This window comes from Carettochelys insculpta, chromosome 4, assembly GCF_033958435.1.
Source record: "Carettochelys insculpta isolate YL-2023 chromosome 4, ASM3395843v1, whole genome shotgun sequence".
Lineage (NCBI taxonomy): Eukaryota > Metazoa > Chordata > Testudines > Carettochelyidae > Carettochelys > Carettochelys insculpta.
In genome coordinates this window covers 82,214,627-82,242,502 of record NC_134140.1, presented here as the reverse complement: position 1 = coordinate 82,242,502, position 27,876 = coordinate 82,214,627, and the positions used below count along the sequence as shown (strand labels likewise).

The 27,876-nt window shown below is 41.8% G+C and overlaps 1 protein-coding gene across 1 annotated transcript; it reads right to left on the bottom strand.

Annotated features, from left to right (window-relative positions):
- Positions 1-451: 451 nt before the first annotated feature.
- Positions 452-27,876, bottom strand: TMEM154 (transmembrane protein 154). The gene is made up of 6 exons (XM_074993172.1): positions 27,748-27,876; positions 14,634-14,954; positions 11,076-11,103; positions 9,385-9,470; positions 4,607-4,667; positions 452-682 (listed from the first exon to the last, which is right to left on the bottom strand). The coding sequence occupies exons 1-6, from the start codon at positions 27,833-27,835 to the stop codon at positions 667-669; spliced, it is 600 nt and encodes a 199-aa protein (XP_074849273.1). The 5' UTR covers positions 27,836-27,876; the 3' UTR covers positions 452-666.

Sequence of the window (27,876 nt, the reverse complement as noted above, 5' to 3'; positions counted from 1 at the left end):
GCTTCAGTTCAGTGGCCTTTGTTTTAATGGGGTCACCAAGCTTGGCTTACATTTGCTGGAGCTCAGGCCAAAGCCTAAGCCCAAGGGCTTCAGCCCTGGGTGGCAGGGCTTAGGTTACAGGCCCCTGCCTGGATCAGAGGGGCCTTTGCCCCCACTTCCTCACATATACATCCCAGAGCGGCCGTGTGGCTTGGACAGCTTCATGCTTCTGTCTGCCCTCCTGAGTCCTGTAATAATTTTTGTGGTCAGAAGAAGGTCATGGAGCAATGCAGTTTGAGAACCCCTGCACGTTATACAAGGAAATTGAGCGTTAGGGCTGCAGCAATACTTTTATGGAACCCAGGTACAGGAGTGATCATACATATCACAGCCACACACAGATAAAGGATAAGGTGGAACATGGACTGTTCTTGTTATATTAATGCCAAAATTTCACGGCAATACGAGTTGAAGTCAAAACCTCATTCTAACTGGATTGGCATTTTCTTATTTTTATTGGTGATGCTTCCATAACAAAGAATGCATACAACAGGAAACAACAATAGCATTTGCTTCTCTCACTGTTTGAGATGAATTAAGTGCACACCGAGTTCACCTGGTATCTTGGGATAGGACCAGGAGCCTTGTATATCGCTTCCCTTTAACCAGTTCAGAGCTGTTTGGACTTCATGATTCGCAGTCACTGTATATGTATTAAAGAAAGAAACAGCTTGTGTCACTACAGTTTTCCAATTAAGTTTATTCAGTGGTAGTGGCAGAACAGTGTTTTGTAATGATTATCTTGAGGACTGAAAATAAAGACAAGATTCCATGCAATGAACATGTTTGTGATCCTGGCAGAATGAGCCAGGGTGCTGATTTGATTTCTCTGTAGTCTAAGGTGATGCTTCAGTGAAAGCTCTCTCCTGCTTACAGGCAAGCCCTGACAAATCATATTTCCCAAAACACCACCCCAGCTTCTGAGGTATGGGAAACAGATGGAATTCATTTTGTAAATCCATTCTCATATAAGCCAATTTGTTTCACTTCCTTTTTTTCCATTCTGTCCTTGTGTTTTCTACATAAACAACTTACTCTGTGAGATTTACTCAGTAACCCGTTTTGTTTATTGTAACTCCAAAATATTTTTCTGTTACTCATTGTATATCTACACTGCAAGTGAATATGTGATCGCAGCTTGGCTAGGTCTACTTGTCTGAGTTGGATCTAGCTAGCATCGGTAATGACTGTTCTGAAGAAGTATTCCTGCAGAACTCAGGGCTGGCTAGCAGCTTGCTGATGTACTGTAATTTCCTGCCTGGTGTGCTGAAATCTAGGACCTTAACTGGATTAACAGTATTGTTTTCATTTAATTATAGCTATTTTATTTGCTTGAATAACACGCTTCCTCAAATGAGCTGTTAAAATAATTCTATGTACTTCTCTTTCCTCTGGTTAAGTGACCTAGGATGCACTGTCAGCAAATGATATTTGTTTTGGTAAGGTTCAATAATAGAACTGAGCATAGAACCAGATTTCTTTTCTTTTTGGAGGGAGGAGAGGGCAAGAAATTCCATGATTTTTATTTCTATTGCAAAATGGAACAAAACCACACGTATTTAAGACTTTCACACAAATGAAAACTATGAAAATGTAGTTTGGGGTCAATGCAAGTATTTAGTTCTGATTTTGAACCTTTATCTACATTGCTTTAATATGAAAACAATGGATTGTGTTTGAAAAAATCTTTCAAAAGGAAAAACAAATGGTCTGTTCCAAAAATGCTGAAATGTTTTTTTCAGTTTGAAAAAAATTAAATGAAGCATTTTTGCTCATAAGAAATTGTAAGTGAAATCACCACATTTTTCAGAACATTTGGACTTTGATGAAAAATGGAATTTTGTCCATTTAAAAAAAACCCAAAAAACAAAGCACCCTAATGAAAAGGGCACCACTTCTTTCCAGGAAGGCACTGAAATTTGGCTAAGATTGTCTGCATTATAGAATTATGTTCCATTAAATCTAAAAAGAGAATTACATAATTTAAAAAAAAATTGCCTAAATAAGCTTGTCTTCCTGATCCTGGCACTCAATTTAAGAGAATCGGTCATAACACTTTATACTTCTACAATATGCCTCAACTGAGCATCTCAAGGTGTCTACCAATATTAAAACAAACAAATCTCAGAACACAATTAACAAATGCTTTAATGGAAATGCTTAACCTCCTGTTGATGTCAATGTATTTTAGTGTTTTCCTGAACTGATTTGTTTTTCATGACTTAGGGCATAAGCCTCACAGCAACACTGTGAGGTAGTAATGTCCCTGTTTTACAGATGGGGACACTGAGGCAATGACCTCTTGCCCAAAAAGTCACAGAGGAAATCTAGGGCCTAGCAGGAAAGAACTCCGCTCTCCTGATCTGGGGTTTGTCTACTGAAGTTGGATGCCAGGGGTATGAGTAAGTGTCTACGTCAAAGGGCTGAAACTTCCTCCTGTGGATTTGCTTCAATGAACAAAAACATTTTTAGTCTAGCACTTGTCGTATAGGATTACCTAAATGCAGAGTAGGAATGTTTTTGTTTGTGTCTCTAGAATCACATGGGGGAATTTCAGTGCAGCACTGTGGTGAGTACCGTATTCTGAACTGTGGGGCAAGACCATCCTAACTAGATCTATTATAATACAATATCCAATCAAATTGGTAGGTCAAGATGATACTTTTGAAAATGAATACTTAAGAAAATACCAAAAGTTGTAATTTTATTGCTATGTAATTTTGGAGAACTAAATTAATGTTAGGGAATGTTATGCCTTAAAATGGCTTTTACAGCAACACTTCTTGTATTGGTATTAGCAGGTGTTCAAGAATTCTTGATCTTATTCTACTTGTTAATGCAAGCAATAGTCTGGGCAAGCAAAAACCTACGATAAATCTAACCTTTACCAAAAGAATGTAGTTATCTTTGCAGCCCATGGCTTCTCAATACTGCTCCCTTCTTCTTTATCTGTCATCAGGGTAGGTTCCAGACATGGTAAGGAACTGAGAACAGGAGGGCTATTACATATGCTTTTTCACCTGCTGAGCACAATCTGATTGCATCTCATCTGCAGGCATGGATTTTGCTTCCCTACCAAAAATTCTTGGGTTTCACGCCTACGTTGCTGGATTCCCAGAGATCTGTGGAGGCTGAGAACATCAATGAGGAGGACTTGTGTGGACTCACAGGCTTTCCCCCAACTGACTTATTGGCAACTCTTTTCAACTGCAACTATGACATGGCATCTGGATCCACTGCCATCTATGTGCAACTGTTTGTGCCTGTGTCATTGTTCACCATGATTATCTCTTAGAGAGAGAAACTCCTCCATCTACCACTGAAATGCTGCCACCTCAAGGGTGGAAATGCAGGAACATGACAAGAAGCGAAGGAGCCACTGAAAAACATAGGAGCGATTTTAGGTAGGAAGAAGGGAATGGCCCATTTATTCAAGATATCAGAGCTCAGGACCTTACCCTCACGATAACTGACAAGAGAATTTTACTTTCTACCAAGACGTCAGGATTTTGATATTTAAACCTCGTCCAAATGAAAGCAGCACAGTGTTTCCCTCATCCCCTTAATACCATAGAGGAGATGAACTCAGTATTGACTCAGAGGTGAGAGTCTCACCTTCTTGAGCAACAAAACCATTTCTATTGCACTGCTGGTTTTCTCTTAAGCTCTATCAAGCTACTGATCTGACAGGCTTGACGTTTTTTGGCTTGTGAGACTGGACACATTCAGAACCCAGTATAGTATAGTTGCTGCAGACAAATGAGATACACATTAACTTCTCATAATAGCTGATGTTAGTAACTAAACACAAAGCACAGTAATTGTTTACCCAAGCCAAAAGGTGTCATAATAATTCTCAGTCAAGTAGAGCCACCTAGTGGTAAAAGATCAGAATCGTTTTTTCTTATGCTGTCTGACTTCTGTTAGGCTCTGTCTACATGGCACCGTAAGCTTGAAATAAGCTTCACAATTTGTACCATGCAAATTGTGTAGCTATTTTGGCCTGTGGTGCTGTCTAAATGATGCCATATGCCAAAATAAAGCCCTATTTTGAGGCACCTCTGTATGCCTCATGCAATGAGGGTGTACAGGGATGCTGGAATAGCGCACGCACTACCTTGAAAACTGTTTCAGGAAAATGGGTGTATTGCTTAGACATGGGCAGCTATTTTGGGATACCTTCCTATCCCGAAATAGTGTTCACTGTGTTGACATAGCCTTATTGACAACTCACAACAGATTTTTCAAAATGCTTATATTAACATCTTGAGAAATGGCAATAAAATTTGATCAACTAATGAAATTTTCTGTTTGCACTATTCTGTTTTTCTCACACACAGGTTTAGTTGTTACAGGGTTTTCTGTGAGTACAAAGCTACAAGTAGGAACTTTTTTAAAGATAAAAGAACATTGAGTAATTTGAAGAGAAACTGAAGTCCAGAAAAAATAATTAAATAAACTAATGCTAGAAACAGACAAAAAAGAAAAAAAAAAAGTAAATCAGATTTTCAAAATACTAACGTTGACAGTGGTTTTTTGAGTAATATACTAATAGAACAGAAAGTACCTTGTGAAAACATTTGATTCCTTTTCTTCTTCTTTTACAGTAGGTAAACATTCACATTCAGCTAAGAAGAGAACAGACAACCTGATTGTTACCTTTGGTAATTCTTTCCAGACATTTCAAAAATGTATTTGCTTTCAAAAGAGTGACTATGAAACAGAAAACTCCAGGGCACAGGTATAGATCTTTGTATCTTTAATATTTGTGCATTCATAGGTTTTATTTAATACAATTATCAGCTATTTTAAAGTTCCTGCCATTGTGGCTGTAATGGAGGTCCTGTTAGTCTTTTATCTATTTCAGTTGTTCCAGTGCATGTGGGTATATAAACACAGAAAGTGCCTTTCCTTGCCTGTATGCGTTTTTGCTATAAACTCAGACTGCAAGGGCTGCTTGTTAGCTATTCACTGTAAAATAACTGTTTACATTCACATTTGTTTCACAAGATTAGTACACCCAGCAATTTTGGATATTTTTGTACATGGCAATACTGCTGAAGAAATATGTGAAATGTTGCTGACTTAAAAAATGTAACATCTTTTTACAATAAATATCTCTCCTATTTATTGAAAGCCAGTGACATAACACTGTTATTATTTAATATTTATACTTCGGCAGTACCTATGTACTAACGAGTTCAGGAAAACATATTGCTAAACACTGTACAAACCTACAAGAAATTATAGGTGTCTACCAAAAGAGCTTACCATCTGAAAGACACACAACAGGTGGATGATACAAACAAGCATTTTGGGGCATGTAGCAAGGAAAGGGCAACAAAAATACTAGAATATGTGCAGTTCTCAGTGCCACAGCCTGTGTAGAATCATAGAATAGTAGGACTGGAAGGGACCTCGAGAGGCCATCGAGTCCAGCCCCCTGCCCCCAGGGCAGGACCAACCACTTTCTAGACCATCCCTGAAAGCCATCTGTCTAACCTCTTCTTAAATAGCTCCAGTGATGGAGATTCTACCACCTCCCTTGGCAATTCATACCAGTGTTTGATCACCCTGACAGTTAGGAACTTTTTCCTAATGTCCAACCTGAACCTCCCCTGCTGCAATTTAAGTCCATTGTCTCTTGTTCTATCCTCAGAGGCAAGGAAGAACAAGTTCCCTCCCTCTGCCTTATGACACCCTTTTAGATACCTGAAAACTGCTATCATGTGCCCCCTCAATCTTCTCTTTTCCAAACTAAACAAGCCCAGTTCCCTCAGCCTTCCTTCATAGGTCATGTTCTCTAGACCTTTGATCATTCTCGTTGCTCTCCTCTGGACCCTCTCCAATTTCTCCACATCCTTCCTGAACTGCGGTGCCCAGAACTGGACACAATACTCCAGCTGAGGCCTAACCCGCGCAGAGTAGAGCAGGAGAATGACTTCTCGTGTTTTGTTCACAACACACCTGTTTATGCATCCTAGAATCATGTTTGCTTTTTTCGCAACAGCATCACACTGTTGACTCATATTTAACTTGTGGTCCACTATAACCCCTAGATCCCTTTCTGCTGTACTCATTCCTAGGCAGTCCTTTCCCATTCTGTATGTGTGACACTGATTGTTCCTTCCTGAGTGGAGCACTTTGCATTTGTCCTTATTAAACTTCATCCTGTTTACCTCAGCCCATTTCTCCAGTTTATCCAGATCCTTTTGAATTATGACCCTATCCTCCAAAGAAGTTGCAACCCCTCCCAGCTTGGTATCATCTGCAAACTTAATAAGTGTACTTTCTATGTCAATATCTAAATCGTTAATGAAGATATTGAACAGAACCGGTCCCAAAACAGACCCCTGCGGAACCCTACTAGTTATACTTTTCCAGCAGGATTGAGAGCCATTAATAACTACTCTCTGGGTACAGTTATCCAGCCAGTTGTTCACCCACCTTATAGTAGCCCCATCTAAGTTGTATTTGAGTAGCTTATTGATAAGTATATTATGTGAGAACGTGTCAAATGCTTTACTGAAGTCTAGGTATATCACGTCCACCGCTTCTCCCTTATCCACAAGGCTCGTTATTCTATCAAAGAAGGCTATTAGATTGGTTTGATGTGATCTGTTTTTAACAAAACCATGCTGGCTGTTCCCTATCACCTTACCACCTTCCAATTGCTTGCAGATGATTTCTTTAATGACCTCCTCCATTATCTTTCCCGGCACAGAAGTTAAGCTGACTGGCCTGTAGTTTCCCGGGTTATCTTGTTCCCCTTTTTATAAATGGGTACTATATTTGCCCTTTTCCAGTCTTCTGGAATCTCTCCCGTCTCTAATGATTTTCCAAAAATGATTGCTAAAGGCTCAGATACCTCTTCTATCAGCTCCTTGAGGATTCTAGGATGCATTTCATCAGGCCCTGGTGATTTACAGGCATCTAATTTTTCTAAGTAAATTTTAATTTGTTCTTTTCATATTTCAACTTCTAAACCTACCCCTTTTTCACTAGCATTCTCTATGTCAGGCATTCCTTCAGATTTCTCAGTGAAGACCGAAGCAAAGAAATCATTAAACATCTCTGCCATTTCCAAATTCCCTGTTACTGTTCCTCCCTCCTCACTGACCAATGGCCCTACCCTCTCCTTGGTCTTCCTCTTGTTACCAATGTATTTGTAAAAAGCCTTCTTGTTTCCCTTTATGCTTGTAGCTATCTTGAGCTCATTTTGTGCCTTAGCCTTTCTAATCTTGCTCCTGCACGCTCGTGTTGTTTGCCTATATTCATCCTTTGTAATTTGTCCTAGTTTCCATTTCTTATACGATTCCTTTTTTATTTTGAGATCATGCAAGATCTCCTGGTTAAGCCAAGGCAGTCTTTTGCCATGTTTTCTATCTTTCCTACGTGGCGGGATAGCTTGCTTTTGGACCTTTAATAATGTCCCTTTGAAAAACTGCCAACTCTCCTCAGCCGTTTTTCCCCTCAGTTTAGCTTCCCATTGGACCTTACCTACCAGCTGTCTGAGTTTACCAAAATCTGCCTTCCTGAAATCCATTATCTCTATTGTACTGTTTTCCCTTCTACCCTTCCTTAGAATTGTGAACTCTATGATTTCATGATTGCTTTCACCCAAGCATCCTTCCACTTTCAAATTCTCAATAATTTCCTACCTATTTGTTAAAATTAAATCTAGAACAGCTTCCCCCCCGGTAGCTTTTTTCAACCTTTTGGAATAAAACGTTGTCTGCAATGCCATCCAAGAATTTATTGGACAGTCTGTCCCCTGCTGTATTGGTTTCCCAACATATACCTGGATAGTTGAAGTTCCCCATCACCACCAAATTCTGGGCCCTGGATGATTTTGTTAGCTGTTTAAAGAAAGCCTCTTCCACCTGGCTAGGGGGCCTGTAGTAGACGCCTAGTAGGACCTCATCCTTGTTTTTAACTCCTGTGAATCTAACTCAGAGACTTTCAACCCATCCATCTCCTACGTCCATCTCCACCTCTGTCCAGGTGTGTACATTTTTAATATACAAGGCAACACCTCCTCCCTTCTTTCCCTGCCTGTCCTTCCTAAGCAGGCTGTACCCTTCAATACCAACATTCCAATCATGAGTATTATGCCACCAAGTTTCTGTGATGCCAACAATATCATAGTTGTATTCATTTATTAGTACTTCCAATTCTTCTTGTTTATTTCCCATACTTCTTGCATTTGTATATAGGCATCTCAGACATTGATTTGGTCTTGCCTCCCAGTTTTGTAACTGTAATCAGGTTGCCATTAACCTTATGCATTAAGGAAGAGGTGAATTTTGAGACTTGACATGAAGGTGGATTAATAACTGAGAATTTTGACTGGGAACTCTTTTCATGCAGTGGGGCAGCACAAGAGAAAGTAGAGTGGTGTTTTCAGAAGAAGTGGGTCACTGCTGAGGCTGCCATTCATGTCAGAGCAAAGGTGGAGGCCAGCAGCTTATTTCTGAAAGATACGGTGGAGTATATATGGTGAAGGGGCTTGTGTTTGGTGCAGTAGCTGATAAGGAGCCAATGGATGGGTTGCAAAGAGTGGTGATATAATCGTAGTGATGATCCAAGATGATGATCCTGGAAGCAGTGTACTGAGTAAGCAGTGCTGTGGGCTATCAGTTAACAGTGATTTCTCTTAGGGTGTGTCTATACTTATGGGAAGATTGCTGCACTTGCAATCAAGCTTCTGGAGTTTGATTTTGTCACGTGTGTGAAGACACAGCAAAACTGATCTCTCTGGGCTCGGCCATCGACCCTGGTACTCCAGGCTATCGCACGGAGCAAGGCATGGTGGTGTGAGCCTAAGAATCCTGATCTACACAAGACCAGAAAGTTGATTCTGATACACAATTCTAGCTACACCATTAGTGTAGCTAGAATCAATGCACCTGGGATCGACTTTCTGCCCGTGTGTAGACCAGGCCTTAGAATGGCACAATCAGCAGCACACTCGTACAGACACCGTGAATACTGAAAGAGCTTGATATTTTAAAGTGACATGTATGCATCCCTAAAAAACAATTTTTATTTAAAAATATAAACACATGACGTGTTTAATAAAAGCATCTACTGAAAACTGAAACCTTTATGGAATAATAACTGTAGTATCCCAGTTGATTAAATATAAGTATCCAGCCAGCCAAAGATATCACTGGCATTTGCTTGTGCTACTATTATAGCATTATAGGCTTCAGATCAGGACTAGACATGTTTTAGGAAAATTAGTAACACAAATATAAAATAGCTCTCTGGTATTTTTCTATTCATGGAGGCTATCTCAGACAGAGAGAGAAATGATGGAGGCGTGGAGGGATTACCACGTACCATTTTTGTTCATGCTATTCATCCATTTATCAAGCTCTTCCATTTCTATTTCCATAACCGAGGGCGTATCTTCTTCAAAAATAGGACTTGATCCAGGAAACAAAAGATGGGTTAGACAATGGGTTTCACACAAATACACATGTAAGAGAACAGCTTTGTATCAATCTTATATAATTCTGGGCCTTAATTATAGGACACCTGTGCTGGTTTAGTGAGTTTGCTTTCTGAAAAAGCATCGGAGTTAGGAAACAAATAATCTTAAGTCACAAAAAGAACAAATAGAATCTTAACTAGAGGCCATGGATTTAAAATTAGAAAACAAAGGGTCTGATCATACTCCTTAAAGTCCATGGTGAAAATCCCATTGCTTCAATGGAAGCAAGATAGAGCCCCAAGTTAGAAATGTTATTTCAACCCAGAGGCTGGTTTCAACAATGACCTAAAAAGGAAAGGTCATACCTACAGGCTACTAATTTTACTCTTTCTTTTACTGACAATTTTTAGAGCCAGCCTGATGGTTGACAGATTACCGTTAACTTTATTTTGTAGTTTTAGCATGAATTAAAGGGAATCTTTTCCGCAGCCATAAATCCATGTTAATAACTTATAGCACTTTGCATTTGGAAGGATCTCAGTAAAATAAATGACAAGAAAACAACTATTAAATCAATGAAAACTACTTTGCAGCCTTGCTTGTTTTTACTGGACCTGGCCTAGTCAGTACATGTAGGGAAGCCTTCCATGCCATGTAATAATGAGCAAGCAAAATTGCAAATTAACTCAGCATGGCATAAAGCTTATTCTGAGCAGATAGAACTTATGAACAGAGCTAGGAAGCCTGTCCCTGTTAAGTACAATTGTGTCCTATGGCATCCATATTTAAAGTAAGACAACCAATGGGAGCTTGTACCCAAAACAAGGGCTGGGGCTGTAGGCAGCAGGCTGGATCAAAGGCCACACAGGAGGCTGCCATTCATGTCAGAGCAAAGGGGGAGGCCAGCAGCTTATTTCTGAAAGATACCGTGGAGTATAAATGGTGAAGGGACTTGTGTTTGATGCAGTAGCTGATAAGGAGCCAATGGAAGGGTGCAAAGGATGGTGATATAATCATAGTGATGATCCAAGAAGATGATCCTGGAAGCAGTCTACTGAGTAAACTGTGCTATGGGCTATGAGTAAACAGTGATTTCTCTTAGGGCTTGTCTATACTTCTGGGAAGATTGCTGCACTGTGATCAATCTTCCGGAGTTCAGCCTCTGTGGCTGAAATAAATCCAACAGAAGCTGATATACACTGTTCAGTGCCACCTCCCTCTGCTGTCTGCAGGCTATGTGCTGAAGGACCAGATGTCCCACAGTAGCAGCCAAAGAGTAGCAGTCCCACAGGAGCAGCTAGAGTCACCAGGGGAGCCTGCACGTGTTATCAGGAAGCACTGAACTCTATAATATATAACCACAAAATACAACAATGGTTATTATTTGATGTGACTTAGGGTACTTAATCCTCCTCTTGTGATAATTAATGAGAAAGGGTAAGAGAGTTGAAATTGCAAAATATAAACTCCTCAAGGATGTGCAGGATATGCATTATGTTTACAAGCACAAAAATAAGGCCATAAAAATTAACATGGTCTACTTTAATAACAACAACAACAAAAAGCCAAAACAAAGAGCAACGTCTGTAAATGTTACCTTTTGACATTTTCACTTCCCAGTTCACCTGAAATAAAATAAGGTATAAAGTTGAAACTTTTGAAAACTTGTCTTTAACTTTTCATTTTCTCTTCACTGATGTCCCAAATAGCTAGAAAAATTCTTTAGCTGCTTTATTTTAAATACCTGACAATTTTAAATATATAACTGGTTATCATTTAGCTTAAATTTCAATATTTTTTCCATTAACTATGTAGTCTAGTTTACATAGGTACTGACTGCTTTTAATCAAGATTTTTATCTCCTGTATTAAGATAGGGGTGGACAATAATTTTTGATAGGAGGCCATTCCAAGAATTGGCAAGTGGTCAAGGGCTGCACTCTTCTATGATATTAATGGAGGAGTTGCAGGGTCTGGGATGGAAGCTGGGTGCAGAAGGAGTGTGACCTGGGACAGGGGATTGGGGTGGAGGAGAGGGGGCACTGGGTCCAGAAGAGGTATGGTGCAGGAGAGGACTCTTACCTGGAGGAAGGGTGTGGGATGAGGTTCAGGGTCTGGGAGAGGTTACAAGCTGGGGCAGCGATGCAGGAGGGAGTGCAGGGATCTGGGTAGTGATCAGGAACAGGGGATTGGGGTGCAGGGTTGTGGGGGTATGGGCCCAGGAGTGGGAGAGCAGAGGGTTTGGGTTGTGACCTGGGGCAAAGGTGCAGGAGGGTGAGAAGAGAGTTGGGGGGGAGAGAGGGACTGGGGTGCCAAAGACAGGCTCTGGCTGAGAGACACTGGCCTTCTTAGGTGGTGCCTGGCCAGCAGCTCAGTGGGACCCTCAGACAGGCTCCCAACTTCCACACCCCCACACGTTGCTCAGAGCGGCCAGCTGCAGGGGCCATGTGTTCTCTGTGCACCATGTGCCCCTGCTGGGGGGCTAGTTTGTGTGCTGCCTGGGCCACAAGCATGGCCCACGCAGCTCCCTTGGGCTGGTTTCCCCACAATGCTCCTCCCCCCACTGACACAGCATTCAGAGAAGACATGACCCAGCGCAGAAAGCCCCTTTGAGCAGTGTGCGGGGCATGGAAGACAAGGAGCCAGACTGGGCCATTATGCCCATCCCTGTACTAAGAGTAGCTGATCACCAGCAACTTTTGCTAGTTATTAACATACATAATAACTAAATAAGGCAGTTAGCACTAGAGTGATCTGCTTGGCTTGAGCATCGGTAGCTGCAGTAAAGCTAAGATACAGATCAGTGCAGTGGCGGGTAACATTCTGGGCAAACACAGTGTTCCTAGAACCTAACTGGTTCCCGGAAGGAAAGGAATATCCTGGAAAAGTAACAACTGGTATAAAATTGGTTTATTGCAAGTTTTGACACAGACCACATGCAGTGCACCTATTTACGAAAGAAGATCTTAGGAGCTGGTTTCCACACTGGCAGAAAGAGTGAAGAAGCTTGAAATCTTGGAGTGCTAAGTTACAGAGAGCACAGGAAATAGTTGCTAGAAAGCTGGATGGGAAACCACATGTCAGACAGGCAATGACAAAGGACTGAGGGTAGGATGAATTATTACAGAATACTAGAAAAGCAGTCAAGTAGCACTTTAAAGACTAGCAAAATAGTTTATTAGGTGAGCTTTAGCTATTTTGCTAGTCTTTAAAGTGCTACTTGACTGCTTTTTGTTTTGATAGTGTATAGACTAGCACGGCTCCCTCTCTGTTACTAGAATACTAGAACTGGGAAGAACAAAAGAGAAATGTGCATATACAGATAGCTATATCGGAGAGAGAATGTGTGAGAGAAGTCAGGTGGTGGCACAGCAGGCCACTCTACAGAGAGATAAACTCATTTTCTGGGCCTCAGCTTGCTTTATGAGTCCTAGCATGTAATAAAGAGAATGAAAGGCTGGATGTTATAGCCACACTGTACAATTATTTTATGGGTCAAATCAGTTCATTTGAAATTCAGCCCTGCCTGAAGACCCCAAAGCCTCCAATCCACTCCAGTGCACTCATCTTGGCTGTCTGTCATTGAGTCATGTCAGAAGCAGTGGGTAAGCTAAGACACCCAATGTATTGCTTCCAAGCAAAAGTGAGCAGGAACTCAGAACTGTCATCTTTAGGATCTAATTTCCAGTGGGTCTCTGAAATTCTACCCCCATATTTATAAGAAAACCTCCCCCCACATATGAGCAGCCAGGCAGAAGCATCTTTACCCATCTGGTGTGCGTAAGCAATGTATCCAACACTAGTGGAGGGGCACTTTCAGAGGCACACTGAAAGTTTGGTCTTACATGTTTATTTATGATTTCTTTTTTGCAAGCCAACATACTTTGCATAACACAAAATTATATTCCAAGATATATCAGCATACCTCCTTCAAAAGTTCTACCTCACTATGTCTTTGAGGCCCTTTCTCTGTTCAGTTTCCTGTTGTTTCACACAGCAAAGTTATTGAGACAGGCTGCATGTAGCTTCCTGAAATTGCATCTTCTGACAGCAGAATACAGTTACCCTGATCACATGATTCTTAAGCAGTTTGATCTGAACATGTGGTTGCCTAATAGCAATCATATTACAAGGGCTCTGTGAGAGGTTCCTTTGAAATGCTAAGATAAATTTCCTCTGATCAAGATTTTGCTTGTATTCTCCGTTAGTTTCTCTCTGTCAGTAATGAAGGAAGTAAATTGTTTATCAGAGAAGTCCCCTCAACCGTAAGCATAAGAAAAGAACAAGAAAACACATTCATGGTCAAATAGTTCTCATGGCCCTTATCTGTTACTGTGGGACTGAGATGCCAGAGGCTCTTACTATAGCCCTGTCATGGATGTGAGAGAGAAGCAGAAGGTGCTAAGAAGCAGAACTCGATCCATTTAAATGGGATATAGTGCACAGGTTGCACCTCCTTGATCCAGCAGCCTCGGGGCCTGACTGGTCACAAGTGAGGGAATTTGCTAGTCCGGGGGGGTCCCCTGCCTCCATCCCTCCTTACTGCCCCTCCCTGCCCACCAGCTCCTGATTCCACTCTCACTGGCCCCCCTGCCTCCAGCCCCTCTAATCTCCAGCCCTGGTGGTAACCCTTCTGGCAGCACTGGCCAGGCTGTCACCAGCCCCAGCCCTGCAGATGCCAGTTCCAGCCCCATGAATGCCAGCTCTGGCCCCAGCCCTGGCCTGAGACACCATCCATATTGCCAACACTGGCCCCAGGGACACAAGTCCCACTGGGCTTCCCATGTGCAGGGCCTCTGGCCCACCTGTCATTGGGCTTCTGCCCAACGGGGCTTTCAGCCACTGGCCCACCTCCCAGTCTGGGGCTTTCTGTTCCAGGAACACCTGTGGTTCTGCCAGACCCTGGATGCTGTCGTCTGAGATGATTCTGGTTTTGGAAGGTGCAGTCTGTACATATTGTGCTTCGATTTAGAGAGGAAAACAAAAATCTAGAGTTTCATAATACATTCCATTTCTGCATATGAATATTTAAATCTCACTAGATAAATACATCATAAACATTGAATTCCATTCCCTGAAATCCCTTCCTGGTCACATCCAATATTTTCTAAAAAAAGAGCCTTCTAAAGATTAAGGAAAAAAGCACTAAATTTTACCTTGCTTGGACTTTTTCCTTGTATGATGTATCACAAAGAAAATAATCAGCAGAATTAGTAGGACTATTATCACCACAGGAATGCCAAACATTAAGGTAGCCTGTACACCTTCCCCGTATGAGGCTCCGTCTCCATTCATGTGATCTAACTCAATACTTGTGTTATATTCTGTTTCGGAATTTATCTCAGTTCCTGTTGGTGTGATGGCAGGTTTCAGATCATGGTCACCTGCAGTTGTAAAATATTCTGCAGATCTCTCTGGTCTGGATGTTGACACTGTAACTAGTGCACCAGCTCCTGAGGTGTCTTCTGTTTCAGAGCCTGCCAAACAAATATAAACAGCTAAACATTTTTCCATTTTAACTGGGTAATCAAAATAATCAAAGTATATGGTTTTAAAATTGCCTCTTTATTTTTCCTGTACTCATTCTGTTGGGGGGCTTTTTAAACCACATTTGACTGTCTACAGATTGACTGATCACAGTGATGGGCACTTCGTACATAACCAAACCAGCCTTGCCAATTTTTCGAGAAAACTTATGATCCAGACAAAATTCTGCTGATTTGTTCTTCTTATGAGCAATATATGTAACCACCGTTCCCAGACAACCACATTCACAACCCACTTGCTCTGACACAACATAAATTCTCTCACACGCCACGCTGCCATTTCCTCTTCTCCCCGGACTGAGGCCTAAATTTATCCTCTTTCATACCCTCCATCCACTCAACCAGTCTGGCTCTCTGAGAGCTTATCTGTACTTACTGGAAGATTGACAGGCTGGCAGTCGATCTTCTGGAGTTCGATTTTGCACATCTGGTGAAGATGCAGCAAAATCAACCTCTCTGGGCTCAGCCATCAACTCCTGTATGCCACGCTATCACAAGGGGCAAGGGCATTGACGTGAGACTACATAGGCTCAATCTTCCCTGTGGAAGTAAGTCGATTCCAATATGTTGATTCTAGCTACACAAATGCCGTAGCTAGAACTGTGTATCTGAAATTGACTTATTTCTCTAGAATAGACAGCCTCATGACTCACTCACCGGTTTGTATCCTAATAATGCTCTTCTAGCTCTTTTGCTAAGAAGGAATCTGACTCCTGCTTCATGTTTCCTTTTGTTTCCTGACCAAATGACTTCACAACCGCACATCTCTCCTGATGCCATCTAACGCATCTCCGCCAGTCCAAGTGTACCACATTGGTATCTTTCCATCTCCTTCCGAAGCAGTTCTAATTTTCCAGTTGCCCATAGTGTTCAGATGTTCCATGCTCCAATTGATAGCATATGTGATAGCCATAATTTTTTTTCAGTAGCCAACTTATCCACCCAAGCCCAATTACTCGACTGGTGTTACAGACCTTGTTTATCTGTGCAACGTCCGAGCCGGCATCTTTTATCATTTAGTTGTACTGGCATCAGATTTGATTCGTATTGTTGTTTGACAGTCAGCGCATCGACACTCATCTGACCAACCCTCCTTCTTCATCCAGGCTTGAGACTGGCATGGAGCTCACAGAGGCTTCACGGAGGTGTTTGTTACAGTTCTGGTTACCTTTATTTCAAATGCCATAGGGTTTTTTTCTTTTGGGGGCTACAGTTTATTACATTGGTCATAATGATGTGGGAAATCTTCCTGCCTGTTGTGGGTGAGCAGGATTATTCAAGGCTCCCCCAGACAGATTTTCCTAACTGTTGTGATGTTTTTCACTTGAACACATACAGGCTGTGGGCCCTATAGTGTACTCCTGTGGGGCAAAACCTCCTGTTGATGTGAACAGGAGCTTGTGTCTGAGTAAAAGGTGCAGAAATGAATCCTTTGTACGTTTCCATGGATCAAGACTTTAATAACTTCCAGCATAAAATCACAGAAGACTAAAACTGGAAGAGACCTCAAGAGGTCATCAAGTCCAGTCCCTGCCTGCATGGCAGGACTAAGCACCGTCTGTATCATCTTTGTTTGATATTTATCCAACCTGTTCTAAAATATCTCCAATGATGAATATTTTACAATCTCCCTAGACAATTTATTCCACTACTTAACCACCCTGAGAGTTAGAAAATTTTTCCTAATGTCCAACCTAAACCTCCCTTGCTAAATGAGCTGAAATGGTGACTGCTCAGTGTTGTCAGCTATTTTAGACAGTCCCATATGTTACGTGGCTTTCATTGTACTGAATATATGAGGATAAAACAACAAGGCTGTTTTAATAACTTTGTGGATTTGAATCTGTGCAGCGCTAAATACCTTTCTGCAAGGTGCTGATCCTCCTTAGCTTCCACTGAGGTAAATGAGAGCTAAAGATTCTCAGCCCCCATGGTAGAGGCACTCAGAACCTCCACTGGATGGGGCCAATAGTACTTCACACATTAATTGTTTTATCAACACATTAATCATCATTACAGGGCTGCAAGAGGAACAATTGTATAATTGTTCAAATGAGGAGGTAAAGGGAGGCAAATGAAGTGACTTGCCCAGGCTCACAGTGAGCAAGCCAGGATTAGAACTTGAGATATCTAGCTCATTCTTAATCTACTGGACCACATTGTTTCTCCTTATTACTAGATGTTTGAAATGAGATAAACATCTCTTGAAGCTATAACCTAGGCAGCAGCATTTTTAATTATTAACATAATTTGCTTATTCAATTGTTATGGTAGTGATGATTTCTCTGTCTAGGCATTTATTCTATATTCATCGCCTGTGTACATGGTCATTTTATCCTTTACTAAAAATTATCAGTGCAAATGTTTAGTATTAAAAATAAATTGTCAGACTATTTCATTTCAAACACAGCAGCAACTTCTAACCAGTCTTCTTCAAAGCATGTTACAAAATATTAGTTCATAAAATTTAACTTCTATATTTTATTGTTTCCATCTGCATTCAGCAGCAAACCAGTCTATGCCACATTTGTAGGTAATACGCTTCATGTAACTTCTTACATGTATTCTCTTATTTTTGCGTGCATTCATAACCCATTATATACCTGGTTCTGCTTAAACACCATCAAGAGGAGCCACTGGTACAGGAATTACTGTACTGCACTATTAGTTATTCCAACCTAGTTCTTCCTGATTCACCTCCTCATAAATTGTTTCTAGTTACCACCAGTGTTGGCAGAAATTCCATTTGACAGCCATCATGATCATCTAGTATGATGTGTCAACATACCAGAACAGCCATGCATACTGCCGACTTTTGCACAGCTAAGTATAATACAGACGTAACAGATAAACTCAGTGACATAGAACCATTTACCTGCATTTGCTTAATTATCCCTCCTCTAATCATCCTTCCCTTGGAATAAATTCACTTCCTCTGCTTAACGCACCGATAGCAAGAAGGCCACGGCTAAAAACAGTACAAGAGGGAAAGGCGTGTGCATGGGTGGGGAATAGTTTAGGCTTCTGGTTTTTGGAGCAAATAATTTATAAAAGCTTTTCAAATATCTGACGCATGATTTATACTTCAAAGCAAGAACAAATAGTAACATTTCACTAATCACACTGCTAAACTATCAGATGCATCTTGCATTTGATGTCCCAGAGAGGCTGCTCTAATGTCTTTTCAGCTCTTTATTTGGTGTGTCCAAACTATACAACAGATTTCAGATCACTTGTCTGTTTGTTAAGTAATATTCCCCTTCCCAGTCTTCAGCCAAAGAGAATTCCAGATACCTGAGGGTGAATGTACATCTGTTCACTTCCTATAATTCTAGAGACAAAACAGCATCTATCATAGTGGACCACTGCTAAATATGAGTCAGTGTGACTTTGTTGCAAACAAACACAAACAAATGCACAAAAGCAAAACAACAAGCCATCATTCTGGGAGTGTTGTAAGCAAGACATGAGAAGTAATTCTTCCACTCTGCACTGATTAGGCATCAGCTGGAACAGTGTGCCCAGTTATGGGCACCGCATTTCAGTGGAGATGTGGGCAAATTGGAAAAAGCTCAAAGACCAACAAATATGATTAGAGATCTAGAAAACATGACCTATGAGGGAAGATTGAGAGAACTGGGTTTGTATAGTCTGGGAAATAGAAGACTGGGTTTGGAGGGGAGAGGACATGATAACAGGGTTCAAGTATCTAAAAGGTTGTTACGAGGAGGAGGGAGAAAATTATTCTCCTGCACTTATGGTGATAGGACAAGAAGCAATAAGTTTAAATTGCAGCACAGAAGGTTTAGATTGGACATTAGGAAAAAATTCCTGTCAGGATTGTTAACCACTGGAATAAATTGTGTAGGGAAGTTGTGGAATCTCTATCACTGGAGATTTTTAAGAGCAGGTTAGACAAACACCTGTCAGGGATGAACTAGATAGTGCTTGGTCTGGCCATGAGCATAGGGAACTGGACTTGATGACCTCTCAAAGTTTCCTCCAGCCTTTGAGTCTATGATTCTATCCCCACTTTCTTTTTCCTATGTGATTTCATTTGGGAGAATTAAATATATACTTCAGCAGTTCAGTTGTCAGTTATACAATACTGATTCCAGCATATTGTTTTCTCCTGTAACTGTTGCATTTAGAAATGACATTTTAACTGCTGCCAGAGTTGACTGGGGCAGGTCTACACTACAGTGGAAGGTCTAAATAAGGTACACAAGTCCAGCTACATTAATTACATAGCTGGAATCGACAAACCTGAATTCAGGCTTCTGCCCTGTCTCCACTAAGGGAGGTCAGCAGGAGTGCATGCCCATCAATTTCCCTTACTTCTAATGAGTACCAGTGAGTACTGGAAGTATTAAGATGCATGAGTTACCAGTGCCTGTGCAGGCACCCTATAAGTTCAATTTAGCATGTCCCTACTAGGTGCACAAAATCAAAATCCTGGAAGATTAACTGCAGTAGGATTGATCTTTCCTGCAGTGAAGACATATCCTGAAGTCTCAAATAATAGATGATGACTGTGATGATCTCACAGTCAATATCACACAGTCACTGCACAGTACAACACAGCTGTTTATTCAGTGGGAGGGAGAGACAGATCAGTGTTGAAATTCATCGGCAGCCCTGAGCCCATAAGCTTGCACAGAACTAGCATTCATTTTGTGGGACTCAGATGAGTGCTATTAGTTCCTCTCTTTGGGCCAGACTCAGATATCCTGACACACAGTGAGCAGCATCTTAATCCACAAAAAATAATGTGATTCCTCACAGAATACAATATTGCACAGCATGAGTAAGAGTATCTGGATTGCGCCCTTTATAATTTAGTAAGATTAAGCAGCCACTGAAAAATGGCTTTACATTTCACAATAGGACTTTTATTACTACTTGTTTTGCTAGCAAGTGAATGAAGTTCTTCATTCAAATTTTGAAAAGGACAAGCAGCGTCATTTGCAGACACGTACAATACAGTCTGAAGTCTTCCTTAGTGTCTTTTCCTTTTCAAAGCTGTGGATGAACTGGTGAATCTTGACTGACACTTTATCATCACTGACCAGGCAAATTAGACCACATTTATCTACACAAATGATATTTTGTTGCCATAACTGAACACAATGCATGCTGCATTTCCTGCCCTGAGTGGTTTGCTTTCTTGATAAAGTAAGCAGGTGAACGAGGGACTTCTCTTTTTAATTTGGAGAGGACAAACCCATGCAATCAGCTTCCTGTTTCTAAAGAATACATTCTACTATAAAATTACCAGAACAGGCCTAGATTATTCTTTTAAAAAGTCCCTGGAAGAGAATGTTTTACATTTACAGTGTTGTGCCTAAGCACAAAAGAAAAGAAAAAAAATACAGTTCCAACTGATGGACTAATTGGCGTTCTTTTTAAAGGGAATTTTGTGTTTTCCCAAACTTTTTTATAAAAATCAAAAAATCCACAATTTAGAGCTACAATATTACATATACTGAAAGAAACATTTGGGCAAACTGGCTTTGTTAACATACCCCAATATTTGTAAGAGTCTTTTAAAACTTTCTCCAGGTGGCATTATGCAGGATCTTTGTTTTCTACTGGACTTCTTATTATCAAACACTGTTGGGAGGGAGCTCCAGTTTGCTCAAATGTTTCTTCCTGCCTAATAACCTTTTCCTACATCATTTCTCTCTTACTCTAATTACATTTAACTGTTGAATTAGGGAGTGCCATTCTCTAAAATTGGCAAGGCTTGTCTAGGTAACATGCTGAAACATGCCTCCAATATGACGCGTAGGAATCTTTAAAGCAACAAATAACCAGCTTGGCTAATAGCTATGTTGTCCTGGCTGAGTAAAACAGCCTCACACTTGAGGGGGTAAACCAACAGAAAACATCCTGTAAAAAATGGGTGCTTATGAAAAGTTTTGTCCAGATAGGAGTGAATCATAAGGGAAATATATCTTAGGTTATTTCTAGATGATGGGACGGCTTCATCTCTGGTACAGACAACCTAACTGACATTTCTACAGCCAGTCTTACGCATTCAGCTCACTATCAAGGAGTCAAGCTGGGGTCATTTGTCATAAACAGAAATAAAAGTTCTGCAGACCAATTTATGAACTTAGTTACACCTGTCTAGCCTTACAGTCGTCCAATTTTGTCCTCAATGGTACTTCATGCAATTCCATTGCACTCACCAATTTGTGATGTGAATCATCTCTCTTGAAAGGCATCAGTGAAGAGGAACTCTGTGTTTAAGACCAAATGTGCTAAAGCGTTCATCACTAGAAAATTCATAAAATACCCTCACTAACACTGCACAGGGGTCGCTGACAGGAATTTGATATACAGTCTAGCTGCTGTGTCAGAAGGATCCTTTTTCCTCTCTCGCTCTGAGATAGCTCTCTAATGCAGGAGTAAACAGCAATAACAACTTGTTTGTGAATCCAATGAAAATATCTGCCTGAATACAACAAAGATTGAATCTGTTGAGTAAAATGGGTGCTATTTTTATGTGGCCACTTTTCAGAGTATTGCATTAGGTTGACCCTCCCTCGTCCGACACCCTTGAGACCTGACCCATGCCAGATGAGAGAATTTGCCGGAAAATAAGATGTCAATATTTTGTAGCACATTACCAACACTTCCACGGCTTACATCTAAAAACAACACAGAGCAGTGAGACTAAGGAATGGTGTCTGTAAATAAACTTTACGGGACCATGGGAAACTTGGCCACACTCATGATAAGCGGTTGTTCGGCTAACAAAAATCATGCCAGCCTATGGAGTTTGCCAGATGACAGAGTTCTGGATTAGAGAGATTCAACCTGTATTTGAAAAGGAGATGATGCAGCAAAGCACTTACTGCACAATGCCACTTGAAAGACTCCTAGCAAACCCTCATTTCTTGGTTTATAACTTTGCTAAAAACTTATAAACACATACATTTGGTCACCAAATGGATGAAAGGGAGACAGCTTCATATGACTGAAAAGACATCTGATTTTACTCACATTTTCAGCAATTATACTAAGCTTCCTTATAGATTAAAACAAACCTTTTGTGTTTATTAATGTTGACATGGGTTCAGATCCACTTTGAAATTCATCTTTATAAGGAAGATAAGAGGTCAGGAACAAAAATCCCCTAGTGGTCCTAGTTATGTATGTGACTTCACCTAAGAGCTCTTTTCAGCAATTTATAGGGTATCTACATCAGATTTAGCTCTGGAATTGAGAGGTCCTCTTGAATTATGGCTAAATGCAATAATAACATGAGAACTTCACACAAATTCTATCACTTCCGGTTCTTGACATCCTCTACATGAAGCACTGTTGAATATTGTTATTTCTATGGCTGAGTAAGGTTCTTGTGGCGTAGCTCAGTAAGTGGGGAAGTCTTTTCTGTAACTTTTTAAAGATTCAGTGCAGTAGAAAAATACATTGAACGCTTCAGGTAACAGCTGGACAGCCTGGTTCTAATCTTTATCTGCATTATAAAGCTGGCTGTGGTGCGGGGATGGGTTACAATACAGTTTTCCCCAGGGTTTGTTACAGCTTTGTCTTGTAGTGTACTTGGCATCAAATTTTCTTTTAACCTGGATTCAACTCATGAGATTTGGACTTTGCAAGACTCTAACATAGTTTGGAAATGTTATTGATAACATAATCCTATCTACACTGCTACACATAATTGTGCTTTCATAATCTTTAAGACCCACTGTGTTGTAAAGGATCCTCAAAAAGGTGAGACCTTTGAGAGCCCACCAGGTTCTTTATTACTGTTGAAATATCCTCACCTGAGGTGATTGATATGTCCCTGGCCATGGGCTGTGGTGTCTGTGTGTTTCTCCCCACATCTTAACCAAAAGCCTTAGGAACTGAGCATTTTAACATCTGTGTTGATTAATTCATGACTTTTTTCCCTGTCAGGCCCATAGAAGCACTTTATAAAAGTCTACTGTAAAAATCCCCTTTGAAAAACGCCATATAGAACTGTCTAGAATGAAGTAAACAAGAATGACAGTTAGAAAATGACAGTTGGTGTAAATATTTATGAGGGGCAGTTAATATGTATAAGTTACAGTTTGAAATCCTAATAGTTAGTTGGTTGGTTTTGGATACCTACTAAATATGTAACATATAGCTTTCCTCGGTTGCTATGGCAACCAAAATTCAGCATGGACTTCAAACAGGTCCTTACAGGCCCTATAAAGTTAGGAGCTTGAGGCCCTTGCTCTCACTCCTTCTGGGGACCTGGACCTGGACTGAGCTGAAATCACTAAAGAGCTGAAGAAGAAAGAAGAAAAGAAGGTGACAAGCTTCGTGTCAGTAGTCATACCCTAGCCGCCGAGGGATGTCGAAGACCCGAAGAGGATGCCTTCAGGAACTCGGACTTTGTGCCCATAGTCATCGAGGGACAAAGAAGAGCTCCTGATTGCCACCATTTTGAAGGCTCCAGTTTTTCCTGGAGGGTTTGTTCCAGCAGGTGACGCCGCCTAACGAGCGCGCGCCCTGTGACAGGGACAAACCGCAGCAGCGGTCCTGCCCTTCTCCTCCTCGACCATTGCCGTGGCCAGTCGGGAGAACTAAGGCCGTTCTGAAATCACTACAAATTTGCTTGCTTATTTGCAAATTTGTTACAGGAGGTTTTTGTATCTCAAGTTGGTTCTTTTCCTCCTGGTTCTTTTCTTCAATCCTCTTTCCTGTCAGGCCTAGCGCGGCGCTGTAAAAACGCACCTGTGCAGCCGTACTTTCCTAGCTCCTGAAAGAAGCAATTGCAGGCCCAGCACCTGGAAACAGGGCTAAGGAAGGAGAGGTAACAATCAAATGTACTTGTAATGACCTGGTTAATGTGTGTATTTTACACGTGTTGTTGTATTTTTGCTTACTGCTGGATGTGCTAACCAATAGCAGCAACGCATTATAGGTGGTAGGCTGGGACTGCCCCAGTTCTGCTAAAACAATTCAAACTGTGTAACCCTTTGTTTCTACTAGCCCATGTAAAGCACAGGGGGCACTATTTATAGCCAGCCCGAGATACCTTCAACAGAGTTTTCTAAAAGCATAATTTACTTTGCCAATAAGAGGCAAGGATTAATTTGACTGGCCCATAATAGGGACGGATATTGTATTTGGAAACTATCGTGAAAGGTGTTTCTTACCTTGGGCTAGCTGTTTAACTGGCAGTCCAATCTGGGGAGTCATCGTAAGAGGTGACCCCAAACCTCAGGAATCATCGTAAGAGGTGATCCTTAAGGGAGTCGTTGTAAGAGGAGACCCCAAACCTCGGGAACTGTCGTAGGAGGCGGTCCCATTCCATCTGCTCCCCCCTGTTCGAGAGGGAGGTTGAGCGCCCGGATCATCATAAGAGGTGATTCCGGAATTAGGGTTGAGAGCCTCATGGCTCTCCCCCCTGCCTGTGAGGGAATAACTCCCTGCAGCAGGTTGTTTCTTATTCTTTGCCATTAACTGGCACCTCTATAGAAGAAGATTGTGTAATGTTGTGCTTTGACTACTTTCCCTTTGCAGCACTCAGCGAAGACGTCATGGGATTCCTGTGATTCGCTGTAAGTAGTGGGACATTTTGAGGGTGCTTCTCATTGTAGTTTTACATAATCCAAGGGCTGGTGTCATAAATAGACAAACTCCGTGCTAAAAAACTACTAGAGGAAAGGGAAAACCTGTAGTCAGTCAATTTAGGTTTATCCTCGTGTGTAATTCCTCTCCCCTTAATAAATTCCTCTTGTGGTTGCACCTTTAAAGGGACTCATTTGTTCTTTCAGGACAGACAGTGTTCAGTACCATTTTTCTGCGGATCCTACCACAACCCTGTAAACCCCATTGTGAGTGACCACCGTGTACACCGTGCTGGGTTGCGGGATAAAATCCAGTGAGACACTCTACCAGAATCTCTAAGGGTGTGGTTAGGTGTCTCGGGGGCAAAAAATCAAGAAAAATTTAAAATTTGTGTCGTGCCTCAGTTTCCCCAAGTGCACACACATTGCTTAACAGCATTGCCCTCCGCGATAATTACTACTAGACCAAAGTTAGAAAGAGATTGTTCTAGCACAATTTCATTGATAACTGTGGACAGGGGCACTTTTTTCTAACGACTTGGGTTATAACACAAGTCTGATGGCTGGAATATGTGTCCTTAGCATGGCTCTAACATGATTTTTTTCCATATATACAAGCAAAACCAAACCATGTTATATTCAGTCATAGCACTTGCGTGTAAAGTCATTATCTTTAACTGCTGCTAAGGTTTGCAAAAAGGACAGGGCCAATAACCCAGACTTACAACACAGTTATAACACTTTTTTAAAAATCCACTTTCACAAAGATTATTATAAATATAATAAAGGTGAGGTAGCAATACCAGAATGACTATCATTTATCCCCCAGGCCTGCAGAACTACTGCTTGATCCAGCAATTTGAAAGCAGTTAACAATGTCATTTTTCAGTCTTCCCCTGCCTTAGGAGGGTAATTTGTTCCTGAAAAACCCCTCTTAGGGTGAATTCTCGTAAGTTGAAAACGTAATTACCTTTAATTTCAATGTGAAAAAAACTTCATGTGTTCCTGAGCCTCAAAATTTACACCCATTTATGCTAAAACACCACCAAATCCCATTAAAATAAACACAATTACGTCAATAATTAGTTAAATAGTTAACATTAGTTATCATAACACAACTTAACAAGGCATTTCCCCTTCATTAATTACTCTATAATATGGCGGTTTACCTGCGTTCGGGGGCTGTCCCAGGTGCAGAGACAGGGCTGTGAGGGTAATGGAAATCGAAGAGCGCCTGGGAGCGGGGTGCAAAGCCAGGTAGCTGCCTGCGGCTGCAGAAGCGGGGCTGGTACAAGGGGGTGGGCAGGGCAGCGCAAGGCACGGGGAGGCAGCCCGGCCTGAGCGCAGCTTAGGTTAAGTGGGGAGGGGGCGGTGCCAGGGGCTGGCCGCCTGGGGAGCTAGGCAGGCACAGGGGGACCCCCGGCTGGCGAGGGGTGATGCCTTGCTCGTGCGGGGCTGCGCAGCAGAGAGGCCGTGCCAGCGGTGGCAGTGGCGGGTGAGCCAGGTGCTAAATGGGACGGAATGCCGCAGGTGGCGAGCGGCACCCGAGGCACAGCTGCTCAGGGCGGGTGGCGGCGGCCCCCTAGCCACCCAGGAGGGCAAGTGGCAGCGGTGGGGCCAGGATGGGCTATGCACCCAGTATCCATGTCTGACGGAGTGGTGTGATCTACTTCCAGGACTTGGATGAGTCTACCTCCCTGCACCAGACCACCACCCTCTCGCAGGGCACCGCCACCCCCCTGCATGGCCTCTTCGTCAAGACCGATGTGGCCGACTCCATCCCCTCAGTGCTCGCCTACCAGAGCTGCCAGGCTCCGCCCGGCCCCGGCCCACACTGCCAGGAGTGCAGGGAGCCTGCGGCCACTGGCAAGGCCAGGGCGTGCCGCTGCTGCAATGCCGAGGCAGAGACCCAGACCAGCCACAGCAGTGCCAAGGTAAAGGCGGGGGCGGGCTGAGGTGCCTGGGGCGGTGGCTCCGCAGATGGGTGCTGTCCCCTCCTCTCCCAGTTCTGGAGGTGGGCGCCCACTGCGGCTGGCCTGGGGCTCCAGAAAACTGCCGCCGGGCACTGCGGAGAGATGTGCCAGGTGGGCAGCAGCTGCGGGCAGCCGTTGCCTGGAGCTGCGGCCTTTCTCCTGCTGCAGGGTGGCTGCGTCCCACTGAGGTGCATGAAATCCAAATCAGTCCTCATAAATGCGAAGAAATGCCTCAGAAGCCAAAGTAGGGGTATTAAGTGAAACTCCTCGTAAAGTCAAATTCTCGTAACCCAGATGGGTGTATCTCAGGGTATAACCATATACTAAAGCAGTTGACCAGTGGTTGGTTTGTTTCACACCCAAAAGCACATAAGTAAAATAGTTTATAAGTTTTCTTTTAAACAGCTACCAACATTGTCCAGTTACTGTCTCCGTTTCTTGTGCAAAATACAAATGAAATGAAACAATCATATATACAGAGAACAACAAGAAGTCCTGTGGCACCTTAGAGACTAACATCTGACGAAGCAGGTCTTTGTCCACGAAAGCTTATGCTCCAAAATATCTGTCAGTCTGTAAGGTGCCACAGGACTTCTTGCTGTTCTCGAAGATACAGATTAACATGGCTACCTCTCTGAATCATATATATAACATTTTAGTGATTTTTGTTCAAAAATTAACTAAGCCTGCAATACATAATAAAGTATTTCAAATACTATGAATCATCCTTCAATTATTTTGCTTAACATTAATTGTTCATTATGGATAATTGAAATTTTCAACTGAAAACTATGAATGTAATCAGGGTTCATTTTTTTGTCTATTAAATGCTGTCGTGAAGGACATAGGACTTTTACAGACCAAATGCACCAAATGATGGAAATCGTAATAGAAAATAAGATGGGTGTTAACCAAACTCCCATACCTAAAAACATCTAAGGTTTTGTCTGGATACATATTTTGCAGCTCAAGCTGATCTCTACTAAACAAAAGACAAACCAGAAAGAGAGAGCTGCAAAGTTAAACAGAGCTAAAACAAACAATGCAAGTTTTCACAAACCTCCTTCACAGATTAGGTTTTCAGGGTGTTACCCTCTAACAGAGTTCTGTAGCTTTAGGCATAAAACATGTTTGCATAGTTCTCCCTCAGAACATGAAAGGCACTCTATTACTTACCATAACTGACAGATCTTGCAATGAAAAACAGGACAAAAACCAGCATGAAGTTTTGTGTCTGTAAGTGATGTTTTTTCTGATTAGACATGATGTTCAGTTCTAGTTTCTCCTTGTTTTACAGGAACACGT